At 39.0% G+C, this 19,762-nt stretch overlaps 1 protein-coding gene across 1 annotated transcript in view; it reads right to left on the minus strand.

Moving 5' to 3' along the window:
- LOC140230777 (perilipin-2-like) overlaps positions 1–18,048 on the minus strand; it is a 31,252-nt gene extending 13,204 nt beyond the window's left edge. The window contains 5 exon segments of the mRNA XM_072310917.1: positions 413–609; positions 2,056–2,236; positions 2,897–2,979; positions 4,520–4,762; positions 17,932–18,048. Coding sequence (XP_072167018.1) covers positions 413–609; positions 2,056–2,236; positions 2,897–2,979; positions 4,520–4,762; positions 17,932–17,938 — 711 coding nt within the window. The 5' untranslated portion in view covers positions 17,939–18,048.
- Positions 18,049–19,762: the final 1,714 nt, after the last annotated feature.

The raw sequence follows: 19,762 nt of genomic DNA on the forward strand, positions 1-19,762 counted from the left end.
AGATGTATTTTTTTAGAACATTACCTGATTTACAAGTGTACCAATTTAAATCATCTCCCAAGATGACTAGCTGCAAATGAAGTTCAGATTTGATCTCAACTTGAGAACAGACAAACAAGCATCCATCCCTCTGTATGTGATCTAAAACCACAAGGCTAAGAGTAAGACATCTGAAGGGACTTAGGGTAAATGCGACATTTTGAAAGATCAGATTCATAGATTAAAACATATAACACTTGTAAAAACCAGGTGTTCCTTACTTCCCATAATAGCTGATAGAGTATACTTTAAGGTTTATTGGAAAATTGGCCTACATGACCTTTAGGGATTTGTGAAGCATGATTGTACATCCTCCACAGACATTTTACAATTAAATCTTTAGCTTTGGACGCTGCAGGGGACAGCCACTCACCAGTTCAACAGCAACATGCAGCTTGTCTAGGGTCTCCTTGCTGCGCTTCTGGGCAGAGCTGATGTTCCTCATGGCCCTGTTGACGATGCGGCGGCGGACCTTGTTGGTGACACGCGAGGCCTGGCTGAAGGTGGCCTCCAAGGGCTTGTCCCCATCACACTGCACAGCTTCATCAGTTTGTGCCTTCTCAGAAGCATCTAGAGTGAGAGACAAAGGACAGGATAGAATCAGCCCCAATCCCAACACGGCACAGTTGAATATGTTTTTGTTCTTGCTTAGGTAATGTTATGACTTTGAAAAACATGTGCCTCTGAACAAAACTCAACCAAATACCAAATCTCTATTAGAATGTAAGGGTATTCTGCTACTCAAAACAGACAATTACAGGTTAGAAATGTAAAGTGGGCTAAGTAACTTTATAACTTGGTCTAATTTGGAGGGATTATTGAATTCTGAAGAAAAGGTTTGGCAAAGTATACAAATTGCACCTAATACATTGTAGTACCAGGGTAAATAAAGGGTTAATCTGTTCATCTTTCAAGACACATAATATGCTTGTAACATGTAGCTTCAAATGAAATCCCCAGCTCTCCTTCCATGCAGAGCCCTTTATTACCCTTCCATTGATGCAGCATGGAACTAAACTTAATTTAAGAGGGCAGTATGACTTGCAAATTGGAAGGGGAAGTGAAAATGAGATGGGTGCCAGCAAGTTTTGCATTTGTATGACTTTCACATCATGAAACGGCAAAAGGCAATTAGTTACTGCTGATGTATACAGTTGTACATTGCTAGACATGGAGGGAGACGTAAAGTCCCATCACAAATTGTCATTGTTAACAATATTTTCAAGTGTCATGTATGTTTATACCCACATTTCATGGGCAAAGCACATTCCAGCCAGGTGATACCGGTTACACTTTAAACAAAACTATTTTAATTTTCAAACACTTAGTTAAAGGAATGGTACAGTATTGGTAGGGGCGAGGATTGGGCTTTTATCTTTTTGCGAGATATCAAGAAACCACTCATGACATACTGCAGAGCACACCATTCTAAGACAAGTTCAAAGTTTATTTTATGAAAATCGGTTTTGCAATGGCTGAGACATCCAAAACAAAGTAAAATAAAGCGATCGTAATAAAAGCTGGGTCCCATCTTTTATTAGGATTACTCTGTTTTGGGTATCTCAGCCATTTCAAAACCAATTTTCATCAAATAAACATTGGATGCCTATTGGAATTACATGATCTTTCATATTTCAATAGGAGGGTTCTCATTATCTCACCCAAAACTGTTAGAAACCTGAAGTTAGGTCTCAACCAAAACTATACGATCCCTTTAAATGAAAAAAAAAAAAAAAAGAACGAAATATGCAGCAAAGTTAACATGGCCTCAGTTTGTTTGCTGACTTTTTGTTTAGCTAATATGTTACAGTATATTTACAGGGCATCACGAATTTCCATAGATGGACATTACTGATCCAAGCACTGCATGGTTTCTCTTCACAACGCCTCTTGACTTTTAAACCTATCTAGCCTACAGAGGTAATTCTTTGATTTTCTATATCTGCTCACTAGTGATAAGGGATTTATCCTGCCAGGTCAAGGTTATCTTTTTAGGGCAGGTTACAAGATACTTACTGCCCTCTTCCTGAGGCAAGTAGTAGTCTACGGCAAACTCAGAGAGCGTGAGGGCAGTGTTCACCCCCTGGGTCACTGCCTTGCCAAGCCTGGTCAGCAGAACCTTGTTGATCTGCTCTGCCCCTGCAGTCTTGGTGTTGTCCAGCACCCTCTTTGTGCCATCCTGAAGGGAGGCCAGGACCTGAGTGGGGGTGGAGAGAGAAGAGGAGGGACCAGGGGGTCAGGAGAGGGGTACGCATACATTGTACCAACAAAAGATGGGAAACACGGGGAACAATCCAGTGCAAGCAGGTTAATCCTACATGTACATACAGTGTACGATTGTACCTGTACATGTAATCTTGCCAAAAACAATTGTAATTACACTACCAAAATATTGCAAACTATAAGGTATACTACAAATGCATTGATACATCTGTATTACCTCAGAATACCCCTAAACACAACACAGTAAAAAAAAAAAAAATATATATGATAAAAATCATTATCACTTCCAACATCCAATAATTATCTACAGTGTATTCTTTATGTGATTTTCATGAATTTGAATACACCCACAGATCTTCGATCTTCATATATCCTATTATAATATACAAATGTTTAATATTCATCATGAATTTTACATTGAAACAACATCACCACATGACTGCTTTTATGTTAGTACAAAATTGACATTATCATACAATGTACATTCACTCTGAATTTAAATATACAATATGCCAATTCATCCTAAATGATCAGCAGAATCTCATACAGTCTTCACCATACAGAAAATAACTGTTCATGAAAGAGGATGGCCTTTCAGACCAGAAACATGAATAAATAATTAACATGAGCTTACCTTGTCCGGACTGTCATTGATTATGGGTGCCTTTTCCTGCAGCATATCCAAACGCTGGTTGGCGTACTCATTGGCGGCAGAAACTAATAATGCAATGGAAAGAGTATAAAGAAGTATCTCTTTATGAGTCCTCTCCATATCTTGGCATACTCTGACAATATTGTGTAACTCACAATGTTCTCAGATATGTGAGTGCTGATTTGTTCACCTTTACGTAACATAATGTACAATACGTGTACATGTACTCTCAAGACTCATGATTTGAATAGCGCTGTTACAATTTCCAAAGTGTCATGTGTCAAGCACCTAAAGAATGGAAACACGTAACCATACAATGGAATCACTGTCTGTACAGTTGTAGGCATACTTACAAAAATATTACACCTGTGCACAAATTTGTCTACTTGTATTATACAATAAAGCAATCTGTATTAAAACATTGGACAGCTTTTAAGGATAAGCCATGAAGTAGACGGTAAATATCTACGGTACGGTTTAAATATGCCACTGTCTGCAGGACAAGAACTGTCATTCTGTTTTCTTTCCAAAGCATACCAAAATCACAGCACTATGCAAAAATGACACAAAAATAAAAAAAAAAAAAAAAATCTATGTGTTATTATAAATACATATTGAGATCTTGCAACCAACACACATGCAAAAAAAAAAAAAAAAAAATGGTGCGTGATGAAAATGAAAGCATTACCCAGTAGTCAAGTAACTCTCTTGACTTATGCACAATGTATATACATCTTGTATATTTGTGTCTCCTCTGCACATGAAACATTTGTACTTTGCATCATGCTACACATTAAAGGGACTGTACAGTACTGGTTGAGGTGGGGATTCATGTTTTGAACATTCCTAAAGTGAGATAATGAGAAACCACTTATGAAATATGAAAGAGCATGTTAAGAAGGATTCAACGTTTATTTGATGAAAATTGGTTTTCAAATGGCTGAGAATGTACGTTTAGAATGATTTTTACAAAATTTGCTCCTATGACTGTACGAAGTACAAACTGTACTGTTAAATATGGTATCACAAGATCAGGAACAATGGAAGAGGGTTGATGGCAAAAACATGTGTAGGGGCCGGAATGTCAAGACTGAAAACAAATTTGCTGAGCTACATGATTGCTGAACACCGGATACTGTATACGCTGCTATTTTCGCATACAGATATTTTCGCGAATATTTTTGCAAGATGTTGTTTTCACGAACTGACACAGAGTCCATCATAAGCGTACTACATTGTATTACCTTTACTAGCGCATGACATTTTCATGCGTTCTAAAAATTGGCGGTCAAACTGTGATTCGTGAAATTCACGAAAATTAAACCCTCGCAAAATTCACGAAAATTAAACCCTCGTGAAAATAACAGCTTATACAGTAATACAATGTACATCTATAGTTTGTCGCTGCCTTGAGGCACACTTCATAAGCCACCATGTAGACTGCTACACAAACTGAAAATTGAAAACACATGATTCTTTGAGGTAATATTTTACTTCATTCTGGAATATGTAGTTATGGTGTCCTACATTGCATGTTTTGTCAGTTGACCTGAAAGGGCCAAAACACATAAACCAGCAAAACATATAAACCAGCAAAACACTCACGAGGGCCTTCCAGGCGGTCCACAACAGGCTTGGCTGTGGTGGCTGCCATAGCAACAGTACTCTCTGCCATTTCCAGGGTGTACTTGACCAGGCTGTTCTTGTCCTTGGTCCAGTTGTAGGCATTGGTGACCTGGGTCAGAGTGGAGCTGACCATTGGGAGTGCGGCCACACGGTTGATGACATTGGACTGAGCGTCAACTGCTTTAGTCTCTTCAGCAGGCATGTTGGCTGGCTCCTTGATTTCTGAGCAAAGAAAAAATAATGCAAGGACATGTATCAAATTTATGCAGAAAGAGATGAGTAATCTTATGGTCTCATCTGGACATATCAAAAGGGAAAGGCCATGGTTGTGCACCTTGCTAAACAGAACCACATTCTGATCTTCTGTCTTGAGAATATGCTCGCAGTCACAGGAATTGTTACTATGATACTATTTAATATCTGACATTCAGTAACAATCCTGATTGGATTTCTAATAAAAATGATTATAAGCTGAATCGTCACCTCAACCAGTACTGCACAGTCCCTTTAAAAAGAGGGCATCTGCCTGTATGTGATATCCTTGCCCGAATCTCCATAATTGGGCAAGTAGAAGAAATTTCTTTGTACCATTGTACGTACTTGAAACCTCTCTCTCTCTCTTTCTCTCTCTCTCTCAGTGTACAGTTGTATTATGTTGTATGTCAGTTACTGAGTACAAAGCACTGTATACAGCATTACAGCATATTTAACGAGTCTAATTTTTCACAAATAGTGACTTCCTGACAATTCCGTGAGTGGTTAAATTCATTATTTTGGAGTACAGTAATAATAAACAGAGGTACGTATGCATGCACGTCACAATATTGTCAGCATCAGAGTTAATATTGTCATGTGTTTTAAATTTGCAACGAGCATGTGACTTGAAAGTATTCGGACACCCGTGTACAAGTAAGTTACATTGTACATGCACTACAGGGTCTGATCCAAAAATCAAGGGAGCGCGACGGGACGGAATTTGAATGGGTTTTTTATTTAAAACAAAAAAAGTTTAAGTGTTAGCAGCCATTTATTACTACAAATGTGTTAAGCTTACATGAAGACATCACACTGCACTATGGACAAGATCGGCATCTGTTTTGTTTCCATGGCAACAACAAATTTTATAAGCGCGACGGGACGGACTGAAAAAATCACTGGTTTTTGTGAAGAAAATTCAAAGGAGAATTAATTCAAAGTTAATGAGCAATACAGACCATGTCATGTGGTGTTTGTTTGTCAATGTTCCAAACATTACTTCCACAAATAGAGAAACATCTAGATCTAATAGATTTTATTTTTTAGGTGATTTTCTCAAAAGCTGTTGAAATCCGTCCCGTCGCGCGACGGGACGGACAAAAATGAACTATGTACACAACGAATGGGAAATTCTAGAGAATCGGCTAATTTTCATCAAAATGTATTTAAACTTTGGAAAACACAGTTTTATAACATCTTAGTGTAGATTAAGCACACCAAGATTCAAACTGCTAATGAATGCTGAAAAATTTGATCAACAATTATTATCATAAGGCCAAAAATTCTCATTTTACAAGAATTCTTACACTTTTGGTATGGTAATCCTTGATTTTCTTTCTCGAGGAAAATTACTTTTCATGAATGATAATGTTGCAATGGCATTTCATTTGCCCAAAGATTGAATCTTTCCACCAAGATTTGATCACCAATGCAAAGGCTGTCTTTAATGACGATCTTGGCAACTGTGGATACTCTTCATTTTCTCTTCCATTTTTTTTTTCCAATTTCCAGCGAGAAAAACAAAAATGTACCTCTGAGTCTGATCCAAAAAATCAAGGGACAGCAATGAGATGGAATTTAAGAGAATTTTTTGCTCACAAAAAGAAATGTTAGCATTATAGCAGCCATATGTATCAAGCTTACATGACAGCATGAAAGTGCACTATAAACAAGGCAGACATTTGTTTTGTTTCCATGGAACCAAAAATTTTACTGGCGTGACGGGACAGAATTAAAAAAATCACTGTTTTTTTAAACAAAATTCAAAGGAGAATTGTATCAACGTTGATGAGCCAGACTTGCCATGCTATGTGGCATTGTTTGCTACTATTCCCTACATTACTTCAACAAAAGAGCTAACATACAGATCTAATATATTATAGTTTTTAAGTAATTTCCTCGAAAGGTGTTGAATTCCGTCCCATAGCGCAACGGGACGTAACGATATGCACTATGTACAAAACGAATGGGAAATTTTCAACACTGACTAATTTTCATCAAAATGTGTTCAAACCTGTGGTTAACACAGTTTTATAACATTTTAGTGTAGAGCACCAAGATTTAAACTACTGAGAAATGATTGAAAATTTCAGTAACAGTTATCACTATTATAGTTAAAGATTTCCATCACAAAAAAATCCTTACACTTATGGTATAGTAATCCTTGATTATATTTTTCCCAGAAACATATTTTTTTGTTATGAGTGAAAATGAGACTCATACGTTGCACGTCATTTGCACAAGCTTTGATTCTACCTCCACGATTTGACTGACTGCTATAAAGTCTATACAAGTTTTCAGCAGCAACAACGCCACTCAGAGTAGTGGCAAATCATTTTGGGGAAGTAATTTTGTGATAATCTTAGTATCCAGATGCTGTTTTTTTTTTCAATTTCCATCCACAAGGGGTTGAGCATCATATATTAGGATCACAGTTTTTGACAACCATGCTGTAATTTTTCAGTTTTAAAACTTCACCTCTTTTTTGAGTTGCAGTAATATTGTGGACATTTCTTTTTTACATAAATTGTATTTTTTTTTAGCTTGTATGTCAGAAGTGTCTAAGAATTGAAACAGGTTTACAGTATGTATTTTTTAAAGAATTTTGAATTGTCAATTCCCCATGTGCATTCCAACATGGGCATGCTCAAAATCAATGTTTCAGTATTGAAATGCAAACAATTGTCTAAGAATGCTTTTTTCCCATTTTTCTCATAAACTTTTTGTGGCAATTTTTCTTCCCCATTTCTCAGACATGGTAAGAATGTGCATATTGATACATATGTAAATATTAATCTCAATTAAAAAAAAAAATACAGTTAGAACACATGAACAAGAGACTCAGGTTTATCTAATGCAGTATTGACTACCAGAGTAGACTGTGCATTTGTAATTTACAATTATTTTTTTTCAATGTCTAAATGGGAATTGCCTTACTAAAAATAAGTTGGTGAATTACATCATGGACAAATATGAAACAAAAAGTAAGCATAGATCTTAGTACATTACTCCAAACAGTAAAAGTCTATTCATGTACATGTAAAATGAATGCAACTACAAATCAGCAGAACATCAAACTTTAAGGGAGAGTACAGTATTGGTTGAGATGAAGATTGAGCTTTTACACTGATACCTTCCTTTGACCACATACAATGGTTACTCTTTTCACAAGTTTGCCAATTACATTGTAGTCTTTTTATTCTGTTCCAAGTTACGGACACTCTTTTTCTAGCCCATTATGGTATAAAAATTCTGTCCCGTCGCACCTACCATTGTTTACATGTGCAGTCCGTCCCGTCGCGCCTACCATTATATAAAGTCCGTCCCGTCGCGCGACGGGACGGACATTATGTTGGACAATTATAATTTTCTTATGAATAGAGAATTATTTAATTTAGTGTCATGGATATAGAGCCCCACTAATTCATTGATACATTATGGAATATGAGTGACCAAACTCAAGTCTATCATACAGAAAAAATAATAATTTTGTGTCAAAGTACTGAAAAACATGTTTTTTCAAGAAAAAATGAAGATTTTGACCCAAAATTTAACTATAATGAGAAAAATGAATAACAGATATGAATTGCTCCTAGGAAGGGTACTCTATTATAAGAATTGATGTTTCCCCTACTTTTGTAGTTTTTGTGCAAATTACTTGAAAATGTAAAGTCCGTCCCGTCGCGCAAAGAGGGCGCTTTTCATGTTTTACCGCTAATTTACGGAAAAGTCTGACGTCAAATATATTGGACACGTACTTTTCTGAAAACTGCAGATTCTCAGCTTTTATATGATATATAACATGAAATACAAGTGTCAATATGAAAATTTAGTCCAAGTGAACACTATTTTTGGATCAGACCCACCAAGGGTCTTAGCCATAGAGGGGATGGGCAAATGATCGATACACACTACGTATACCGTGTCAGATGTAAAAAACGTAACATTCCTGTAAAATCATCACTACCATTACCACACACTACTTTTAAAATACACCATACATCCTGTGTGCTGCAGCTGCAAAGTTATCACTACCATTACCACACACTACTTTTAAAATACACCATACATCCTGTGTGCTGCAGCTGCAAAGTTGTTCAGTCTTCCCACCAGGATGCGAATGCTATGATGTGTATTTGGTTTTAGTTGTAGAGAGTGTTCTAAACACATGGGTGTTTGTGTGTACGATACTAGTGTGTGTTGTAAGTAGGTAAAACAACAAGTTCATTCTGCCCAATTACAAAATGTACATTTATCAAATGCTACTATTATCATACCAGTATCAGAAATATCTATGCTTCATACATACAGACTTGTACATGACTGATGTACACAAAACTTGTGATACGTGTACAAGGTTCTGCACACTTTACAGTGTACCACAATATGATCTAAATCTGATAAATTGAAGTTTCTAGAATCGCAGTGTTTACACAATGCATACATTTTCTCCATGTCTGTGCTATAGATATGGCCGCACTTCTCAACCAGTGGGCCGTGGCCCACTGGATCGGCTGTGAAGGTTGCAGGTTGTCCATAATATCAGCCAAAAATGAACCAAAAGAGACTCATATTCAATCCTACAAGGGCCTCATTTGTATTCAAAAAAAAAAATAAATAAATAAATAATAATAATAATATATATATAGGGGTCGAAGTGGGCCTCAGCTGAAAAAGGTTGTGAAGCATGCTATAAAGTCCTGATCAGAACCGTTACTGGCTAGCAGGTAGAAGTTCGGAAGTCTCGTGCAGTGGATTATTGCCTGTACTGTATATGGCAAACAGGAGGCTAGTACAGGTATTTCAAGTCCAACTCGAGTGTTGTTATTTGCCTATAGATAATTCCTATCATGGCTGCTCTTTAAAACACTGAATAACTGATTGTTATTCACATTGATGGATGAAGAGCAATTTGTCATTCAATTGCAATTACTGTACATGGTAGCTTAAACTTGTAAATTACCATGTACACTTGTACAACATAACGTACCTTTTTCAAAATGAGTGTCACCTGTATCTTTAATAGAATGTGACAATACAGACTGGGCTGGATGATACCCCCCCCCCCCCCCAAAAAAAAAAAGAAAAAAAAAAGAGTAAAAGTAAAAGAGAGAAACATAAAATCAAAACAGAAAAACATTACAAATAGGCAATAACATATTAATGGCTATCACAACCTTCCTCAATGACATACAATCTGTATGATACTTTCACCTGTAAACAGTATGAGTGTACACATACTGTGTACATGATGTACCGGTACATTCGCAAGTGGTGCTATACTGCTCAAGAACATACAATTTGTAGGGACCCATTCCATAAAAAGTTGATATGACAACTCTTGCTGGAACGTCAATTGTCATGATAACAACAAGAATCCAGCTTTCTGAATGGCTGTTGCTATTGGAAGTTGCAATTCCAGCAAGAGTTGCTATCCTAACATCTGTAATGAAATGGGGCCCAGATCCACACATTTGGCACCAGTTAGCAGACTACACACATTGCTGACAGAAATAGAATACACTGTATCATGATACAGACATAGACATGGAATATGGATTCCAAAGCATTAAATCCATGAAATCAACTTACCTCCTAAACCAAATGTATCAAAGCTCTAGGGCACAAATGTGATTTTGACGGTTGATCTCAACACCTTCTCTCGCGAGACAGAACATTCAACTTGAAAGTCTTTGAATTTGTACAGTATGATGCAACACTATGCTACTGTACATGTGCACAATGAGTACGTAGTAACCAGTTCTTTCCAGAGAAGTTCATCAATTATACCACAAAGTTCAGTCACTGAAAGACGACTGTGCCCCTGTGAAACTGCACGTACTTATATAGACTGATTGGCACTTCAGTGTGAATGACAGGCGGGCATTGCTTCCATTACGCACGCACGCTCAGATAGTACAGCCTGACCTTCTACTGACTTTCAGGGCTTTCCCAGTAAAGCTCTGTAATGGTATTAGTCAGAGTCTAGTACACAAAAGCCTGGTGAACTCATTATACACTTGTACTGCATTCTTTGACAGGCTCTGGAGGTCACATCAATGACACAGGGGCAATGAATGTAGGTCGAACAGGTTATCATACATGTAAATAGTAGGTCTGAATACACTGTACTCAGAAGAAGAGATAAAATGTTTCTGAGGATAGTTACATGAGGTGAAAATGCACGTTCTAATATTTTACCACACATTTTTAAAATTCACTATGAAAACCCAAACAGGAAATTTGTATCAGAGTCGATGGGGCGAATTAAAGAGAATTTTAGTGGAGCCCAAGGAGAGAGCATTTAATATACATTGTACTGCCAATCATTGGTTTCATGATCTACATGTATTCCTTCAGAAAATACAAAAACACTCAGGAAACCCGACAAACTAGTTATTTGGCTTCTGAATGTAGAGATCAATGTTCTCAAGTAAAAAACAAAACAAAACAAAACAAAAATAAACAAAAAAAAAGATAGTAATATAATTTTCTGACTGTACAGCATGCAGATTCTTCTCATATTGAGTCATAAAAAAAAAAAATAACCTGTTTAGCCTTGAAGTACATTGTATGTTTGACTGCTTGAGCATTGAATGACATGAAACAAATTCTGACTACATTCTGTGCAGGTACATTGATTTTGTACACTTGTGTTTTGGGCCACAGTAATCTTCTTTTTTTTTTTTTCTTTTTCAGCTGAGTCAACATATTGCATTGCAACTGTGCAATGGAGGTACCCGGTACTAACTCTTTCATTTCACAATGAAGATGATCATTTTGAATGTGGTTAAGTTTTGCTGTACATGTAAATATGTGCACTAAAAAGTTGATAGGCGGGTCAATCCATGTCAAATCAACCAATGCTGTTAACCTGACCGGACCCCCTACAATTTTCTTTAAACTTGCACCAAATGTTCCCCCAAATGTCTGACGGAAGATTTTGAAATATTTTGCCCCAAGGTCAAACGGTTGCTAAGATACAGCCTCCCTTAGCAACCAATGCGTGGTCGAACAATCAAGTTTAAATAAAATTTGCTATTTTTGATTGACTGCTGCAGCCAAGTTAGACGAGTTACATGTACATTGCTCATTTTCTGTAAACTGGAAGAACTTTATGATCCTAACATGCACAACATATTATGGTGGGGATATCACTATACAATGTCCACCAGATCCATTATTGCGCAGGAGGTCACCGAAAAGAGTGTTAAGCGTCAAAGTTAATGTTTTGGGGTGCATGTTTGGAAGCTCATAACTTCAGAATTCAATTAATTAGCTTAGAACCCAATATCATGCATATTTAAAGACTCTGACTTGCTCTACAGACCTACCAAAAATCGGCCCATAAGTTTGCACTGTTTTCTAGTAGGGCGCCCTCACAGTTGGATTTTTTTCAAAAAGTTGCCAAGTTCAAGGTCACAAATCACCACTCGTCCCATCGAGGAGCGACACCAATTTTAGTGTATTGATAGACATTTACCTATAGATATTTTCATGGGTTACAAAAAAGTTTTTGTTACCGAAATGTTTAATACATGTACAAAATTTTGTAGCTGGTTTATGCATTCGAAAATGGTCATAAACATCCAAAAATTCATGTAAAATGACATGTGAGATTTTGAGCACATTTCAAATTGTGATAAATCATACAGTGTAGATGAAGTGCCAAGACACAATGGTATCTTCTGGGATGTAGTCTGTAATAGCACCAAACAAGTAAAACACATCATAAATCGTTTGTACTCTTATTGGCAATGACCTTGAAAATGCAGCTGAAAATCACAAAAAAAAAAAACAATCAATCGGTCAATTTTCCGTAACCATAATGGTGTTAAAGTGTGTTTACATTGATTGTTAGTTATTTTAGTTGACCCAGGAACAACTTCGTCCACTCATACATTGATACGTGGCAAGTTTCATTGGATACCTCAAACCTTTTTTTTTTTTAAAGTTATACGCTGTCCACAAAATTGATTACAGACGGACGAACAGACAGACTACCCAAAAACATAATGCCTCCGAAGACACTTTGTGGCAGAGGCACTAAAGAAAATTGAAAGAGCTGAACTGAGAAGGGAAGGGAAAATCAGCAGTGTCATGAAAAGACTTTCTAATTTGAGATGAAGAGATTCCCCCACCAAAAAAAAAAAAAAAAAAAAAAAAAATACTCGGCTCAATACCACACAATGTACAATGTAAAACCTGCTATAGTGACCATCTGCTAGAGTGACCACCGTGATGGCAGAGAAAACATGCACTATGATAGATCATGTGCACCATGCGTAATTAAGAGCCCCTGAACAGTGACCACCTGCCTAATGTGGCCAACGACCACAAGATTTGATTTTTGCTGGTCCATCGAAACGCAGTCACAATGACCGCTCAATAAGGAGCAACATTCCACCTTCTAGAAAGTTTCAAGAAAAAAAAAATCCTCCATGAGCCTTATACATGTACATACAGATGTAGGCTTTAAAGTGCATTTGACCTCAATGCTTTTAAAGGACATGTTCACTGTAATACTACTACAGGGGATTGAGAGAATGTTAAGCAAAATATTTAGTAGAACATGTCAGTGCAAGTTCAAGGGAAAGTTTCTGCACAGTCACCACTGGATGAGAAGACTACAACAGTGTATGATGTCACATGCGTACAAAAATATAAGGAAATTTAAAGAGAATTACACAAAATTCATTTTTGAAAGAAGTTCACATTCCCTTTACTCGTTACTGACGTAGACATGTATGTGAAGGGCATTATTATTTTCCCTTGCCTTCAGAAAGAGAAAAGTCAAGTGTTCTTTTATCATGCAAGGAAAGTGACAATATTTTGAATTTTCTTCATTGTACACGTGACATCACATCCTGTAGTAGTCTTCTCATCCACTGACGATCCCTTATCCATCAAATATAATATTTTTTTTTTTTTTTTTTGGGGGGGGGGGAGGGTGATAAGCAACCCTTATTTGGAGCCAGCTTCCAAATGAAGTCATTATTAACTTAACAGTAATATCCCCACATCTAGGTTTTCAAAGCCCAAAGATTGAGGAAAGTCATCTCCGTTTCAACTTACAATGCAAGTACCAGTGCACCCTCTCCCATCCCATACTTGCCAACATTTTCATTTGAGAAAGCGGTAGAATCCAAGATGCCTATGCGAGCAGCGCTAGCTTGAATGCTAATGAAATCTTTCAAAAGCGGTAGTCTCCTGCCAAATGCGGTAGAGTTGGCAAGTATGCATACTTGCCAACAATTTGAAAACCTGAAGAGGTAGATTTTGTGAGGAAGCGAAGCGACCATGCCCGAGCGCGCTTGCGCTCGAAGGGGGGGGGGGGGGGAGGGTGTGGGAGGGGGGTGTCCCCCCTTCCACGGTGTGGACTTTTTTTGTTTTTCAATATCAAAATATGAGACTTGGTGCATGCTTTTTAAACCTTTTTAAAGGGTTCTTGGTAATCCATGTAAATCTATGAACTATTTTGTAGACTATGCATATAAAAATAAAATCAGACATATTGGTAAATAATTTTTGTAGGCTAAGCATATGTGAAAAAGTAATCAAATATATCAATTGGCAAATAATTTATCCCCTTATAGTGTACTTTCTATTGTGGAGCTAGTTTGATGAATAAGACATAATGTTGCCCTCACCAAATCTAAATTAATTAGCAGATGACCTGGCTGTGAGATTCCTGTATGTGGCAGACTTTGCTGTCTTCTGCAGTGTTTGGGAGGGTTTCCATTCGTAGTATTCACTCTTGCAGAACGTGAGCTACCAGAACATTACTATTACCGGTACGCGTGGTTCTAACTACGGTGTACACGTACACGTGTACAGTAAGTCTTGCACGCACGTAGATATGATAGAGACTAGTGCGCCACTGCAGTGTGCATACATGTGTGCATATTAGAAGGCTGAATACGGTATTTTTGAGGAACGAGATCCTTGAAATTATTATTAGTATTCTAATTACTAGCTTATTTTAGGGAATCAACGCACAATGAAGGCAAAATATGACTTCCATTTCATTTTATGGTAGGTTTGCTACAAAATCGGTAGATCAGAAGAGAAAATCAGTAGCCGGTCAAAACCTCCAAAAAGCGGTAGTCTACCGCCCAAAGCGGTAGAGTTGGCAAGTACATGTATGAGTATGCCATCCGGTGTCCTATACCACAAGGTCCTGTACAGTAGATTACTATAGTACACTGTACATCAAGATCCAGACCTAACTAATTGGACCACAACAAGTGCTGTTCAAAATTTGACCGCCTGCTAGTGCTACATGTAGAAACCTGGATTCTGCTAGCTATACACAGCCCAGTCGCTGTACATGGTACGTCGCGACAGGGCTGTACGCGCGCGACCACCAATCACTAGGAGAGCGACGTAATCGTATCACGATATCTTTGACTTTTGATACTTACGATCATTTTTGTCACCTCAAACTCATCGAGTATACTCTTCAATATTTACTCTACATCTGATGCTATATATATTCAAATGTACGTAATGAAACTTACCGAAATTGATCATCATATCCAGCATGTCCACACCGTACACAATCTTTCACGCCAGGCCAAGCTTAGATATCGGGTGGTCACGTGATGTGAATGCCCTTTCAAAAGGTCGCGCTGTCGACCGTGCTGCTACACTCAAGCATGCAGCGTACGCATGGTTACTAGTATACAGCTATAAACTGTACTGGGCTTGGCGGCGGCTGGCGTCTGGTCGGGCGAGGAACATTGAGCTCCATACCACGGTTATTGTGTAGCAGACGCCAAGGTTTGTTCGACACTTTCAACGCACACGCGCTCGCTCTGGAGCACATCCGGTCACGCATGCGCATAAGTCAAGGCGCCATTTTGAATCCTGCAACGACGAAGCCCGACGGTCAGGAATTGCGCCAGAAAGTGTCATTTATTTGTTCCACGGACTTATCGCAAGTGGTCTCCATGGACCCAGTGTGGCGAACTATTCTTCTGTAATAGAAACATGCATTTAACGCGAGTAAAGTATTCTGTTTAAAGGAGAAAAGTACACATGTTCCTAAGTTTTGTAGTTGTGTTGAGGTTCCTCACTTCGAGGCTGCATGCCGTGCTCGTCAGACGCTGTTTTCGCATAGCGTAACACTGAACAGTGTCTGGTCGGGCTAGGATTCTGCTAACTATACACAGCCCAGTCGCCGCTGTACATACGTAGCGCGACAGGGCTGTACCAACGAAGCTCCAAACACGAAGAGGGTCCAACGATCGCATGCGATCGGATTGAATTTTGATACTTTAGATAATTTTATTGCCACTTCAAACTCATCTGACGAACAAAATGATAATGAGACTTCATATCTATGCTATGAGTATTGAAATTTAGATTCAATAACTTACCTAAATTGATGGTTATATGCAGCATGTGTGAACGGTTCATGAACAGTACATCGTCTTTCACGCCAGGCCATTTCCAGTATTCGGGAGGTCACATGATCTGAATGCCCTTTCAAAAGGTCGCGCTGTCGACCGTGCTGCTACACCAACACTCAAGCAGCGCATCGCACGCACGCAAAAGGTTTCCGCAGAGATCAAGGCGCCATTTTGAATTCTGCAACGATGAACCGCGACGGTGTTAGGGAATCCGCCAGAAAGTATCATTTTTTGGTTCCACGGACTTATCACGAGGGCTCTCAATGGACTTACGAACCTTCTGTAATACAAGCATGCACTTAAGGTGAGTAACCTTTGGTAACGTGTACATTGTTTATAAAGAACGTATAAATTTTCATAAGTTTTGTAGTTGTGTTGTGGTTCCCCACTTTGAAGGTGCCCGCTCGCTGGTCAGACGCTGTATTCGCGTAGCGTATTAACAGCGTCTGGTCGGGCTAGGATTCTGCATGCTTTCGCGCACAGTTGAACCTTGGCAGGGAGGAATCTCGTACCTTGGTACGCACTTAGTAGAGCCAGGTCCAGGTGATGTACATTGTAATTTGACCTAATTTCTAGCTCTCATGGTTTGCATATTTTTTTTCATTAATTAAATAGCAAAGGAGGAGATTCCATGAAGCCAGAAGACAGATAAATCCAATCTAGTCTCTGTGGAACATAGGCCTATCCCTGACGATAATATGTATTTTTTTTTCCTTACCTACAGACAGATCTTTCTGTCTAACTTTATAGATACAATTGTACCACACAATTCGCTATCGCCAATGACGTAAAAAGTACCCGGATGTGGCTTTTTCGTCAAGATTTAGTGCACTTCGTAGCAAGGGCACTTCCGGCGCAGGGCATAATTTGCACAGTGCTAGCGTGCGCGTACACCTTACTATAGCGCCGCGCCGACCATGGATACTAGTACAGTTGTGTATCTCTTTCTCTCTTGGGCTACTTCAGCTCAAACTTTGTGGGACTGCATACCGGTATTGGAAAATGAATAACATTCCTTCAATTGCATTTCATCGTTAGACAGGAATGATACTTGGGCCTGTATGTTCAGTAGGAATCCCTACTGGTTGAGGTGGGGATTCACTGAATCATGTTTTGAACATTCCTACTAAGTGAGATGATTAATGAGAAACCTCTTCTATAGAATATGAAAGAGCATGTAATTTTAAGAAGGATTCAACGTTTATTTGATGAAAATCGGATTTCAAATGGCTGAGATATCAAAAAAATGATAATAATATATAAAAAGGCGACAGGCCACGCCCTTAGGCCTAGATCTAGACACCCTATTTATATTAGGATTTCTTTGTTTCACATTGTTTTTGTCACTTTTTGGATAGACACATCTATCTCAGCCATTTCAAAACCAATTTTTATCAAATTAATTTTTGATAGGCATGGCTTAGAAATGCTCTTTGACACCCCTTAGCCTAGGCTTAGAAATGCTCTTTGTCGACATCGTGGTTTCTGACTAAATCCTCATCTGTACACACCCTTTCACAGGGCTTTCAACTTTCTAACGGAGTATTGGATCTAACATCAGGGCCTGCATAGAAATTAGAAGTAGAGTCTACAGGTTAGTTATAGGGCACCTAGAGAACTGAACCTGTGCTGTGGCTGTGCTGTGGCTGTGACTGGTCTTGTGTGCAGGTGTGGCATAGAATATTGTTAGATCAAACGACATCAACGTAAAACACAACTTACCAGACATTTTAAAGGTGGTTGAAACTTTGCTGACTTTGCAGTTGTTGCCTTTTAGATTTACTGGCGCTGACTGCCTTTCTTCAACGATAGCTAGGGTGTCTACAGAATCCGGACAGTAGGCTTCACACAAGTTCAAGTTCAACAGATCACTGATGCAGCGAGACCGACGTTGTAGTTGCAGACCGCTCATGCAGCCACACCGTGGTAAAAAGTGAAAATCGCCAATCGTGCCTCCAACAGGCAGCAGCAGGAGTAAATTTAGTACGGGCCAGTTACAGACGTGATACTCAGTGGTAATTTATAACACTATTTAACCCACCACCCTGATTTAACTGACACTCTATTAATTCAGGACTTATTCTGCTGCGAGTACCTCGCATGAGCTTGGGAATTGTGGAGTAGAAACTTGTCACAGTCGACAGAGATGAGCTGAAATATGCGTGGAGCTGCGGCTAGCGGGAGGGTAGCACGGTATTTATGAAGTCGCCGGCGCGGCGGCGGCGGCGTCCATCACACATCGAAACTACTCTGACGAAAACAACACACCGCGCGCGCATGATAGTGAATGGTGCGACCTTACTTACGTGCTGTAGATACTCGTACTCTGAACTGTGGAAAAACAGAAAGTTCGACGACAGAACTGTACGGCCCTCGGCCTCGATCGTGAACATTCAGACGCGGGTCCGAGGTACTGGTACACCATCTCCGCGAGGTTGATAATGTGACCTTTATAGGCCTATATCATGATAATTATGACCGTAGTGATTGTTATCTCTTTGCCTGTGACCAATCCATGGGCGTAAATCGGGGGGGGGGGGGGGGGGGGATGGGGGATACATCCCCCCTGAAATGGAGGAGGGGGGATGGCCTGTACAACCATCCCCCCCCCCCGAAATTTGAAGGAGAAAAAAAAAAATGGAGGAAGCAGAAAAATCGTGATGTAACAATTTTGGCATATGGCATGACGTCCGTATGCCCGCCTTCAGAGAGGTATAACAATGATTCCCGAAAGGAGGATTTTTTTTTTTTTTGCGTTTTTTTTTTTTTTGCGTTTTTGATACAAAACTGTCCAAGTATCTTATCAAAGTGTGCATCAGATTGCAGAATTTCAATTCTGAAACCGCAAGAAAAAAAAGAATGTCTCTCGCGTGGTAGGGGGATATCCCTAAGCTCCCACCTCTCCCCCTTTCCTTTATTTATTTTTAGATTGACAGATTTCTAAAATGTTTCATCTTAAGTGTGCACCAAGTCTGCCACTTCAGTTACAAAAACAAGAACACAAAAGATCCACCGCGGGTGGGAGGGGACATCTTCTTTCAAATCAACCCTTTCCCCGCTTGGTTTCCCATTAAAACCTGTACTTTGCGGATTGACAGCTTTCCGAATTCTATCAAAACTTTTCATTTGTATAAAAGAATTTGTATTATAAGATTGCAAAGGCCCACTCGTAATTTTATGCAGGGAAGTCGATCCTGGAGGACTGGGGGGGGGGGGGGGGCAAACATGTCATTTTGTCCCTCAATAATTCCCGAAATGAGGGAAATTTTCTTTTCAATTATACAAAGTGCACACCAGAAGGGTGGTGATAGCACTCGCCCACGCCTTCTCCCTGCTCGCCCCTCCCCCCCCCCCCTCTCCCATGTGCATTCGGACTGTGGCTACACTTTGAACATCACAGTTTTTCAAATATGCCACAAAATGTGTGCACCAAAACGTTTAAATGCAATCAGAAAATACAGAATCTCCCTCGTGTAGGAGGGGGGTTCATCCCCTCCACCTTCTGTGATTGACAAATTTCCAGACATTCCAACAAAAGTGTGCACCAGATTGT

The sequence above is a fragment of the Diadema setosum genome, chromosome 7, assembly GCF_964275005.1.
Source record: "Diadema setosum chromosome 7, eeDiaSeto1, whole genome shotgun sequence".
In the NCBI taxonomy this organism is placed as follows: Eukaryota; Metazoa; Echinodermata; class Echinoidea; order Diadematoida; family Diadematidae; genus Diadema; species Diadema setosum.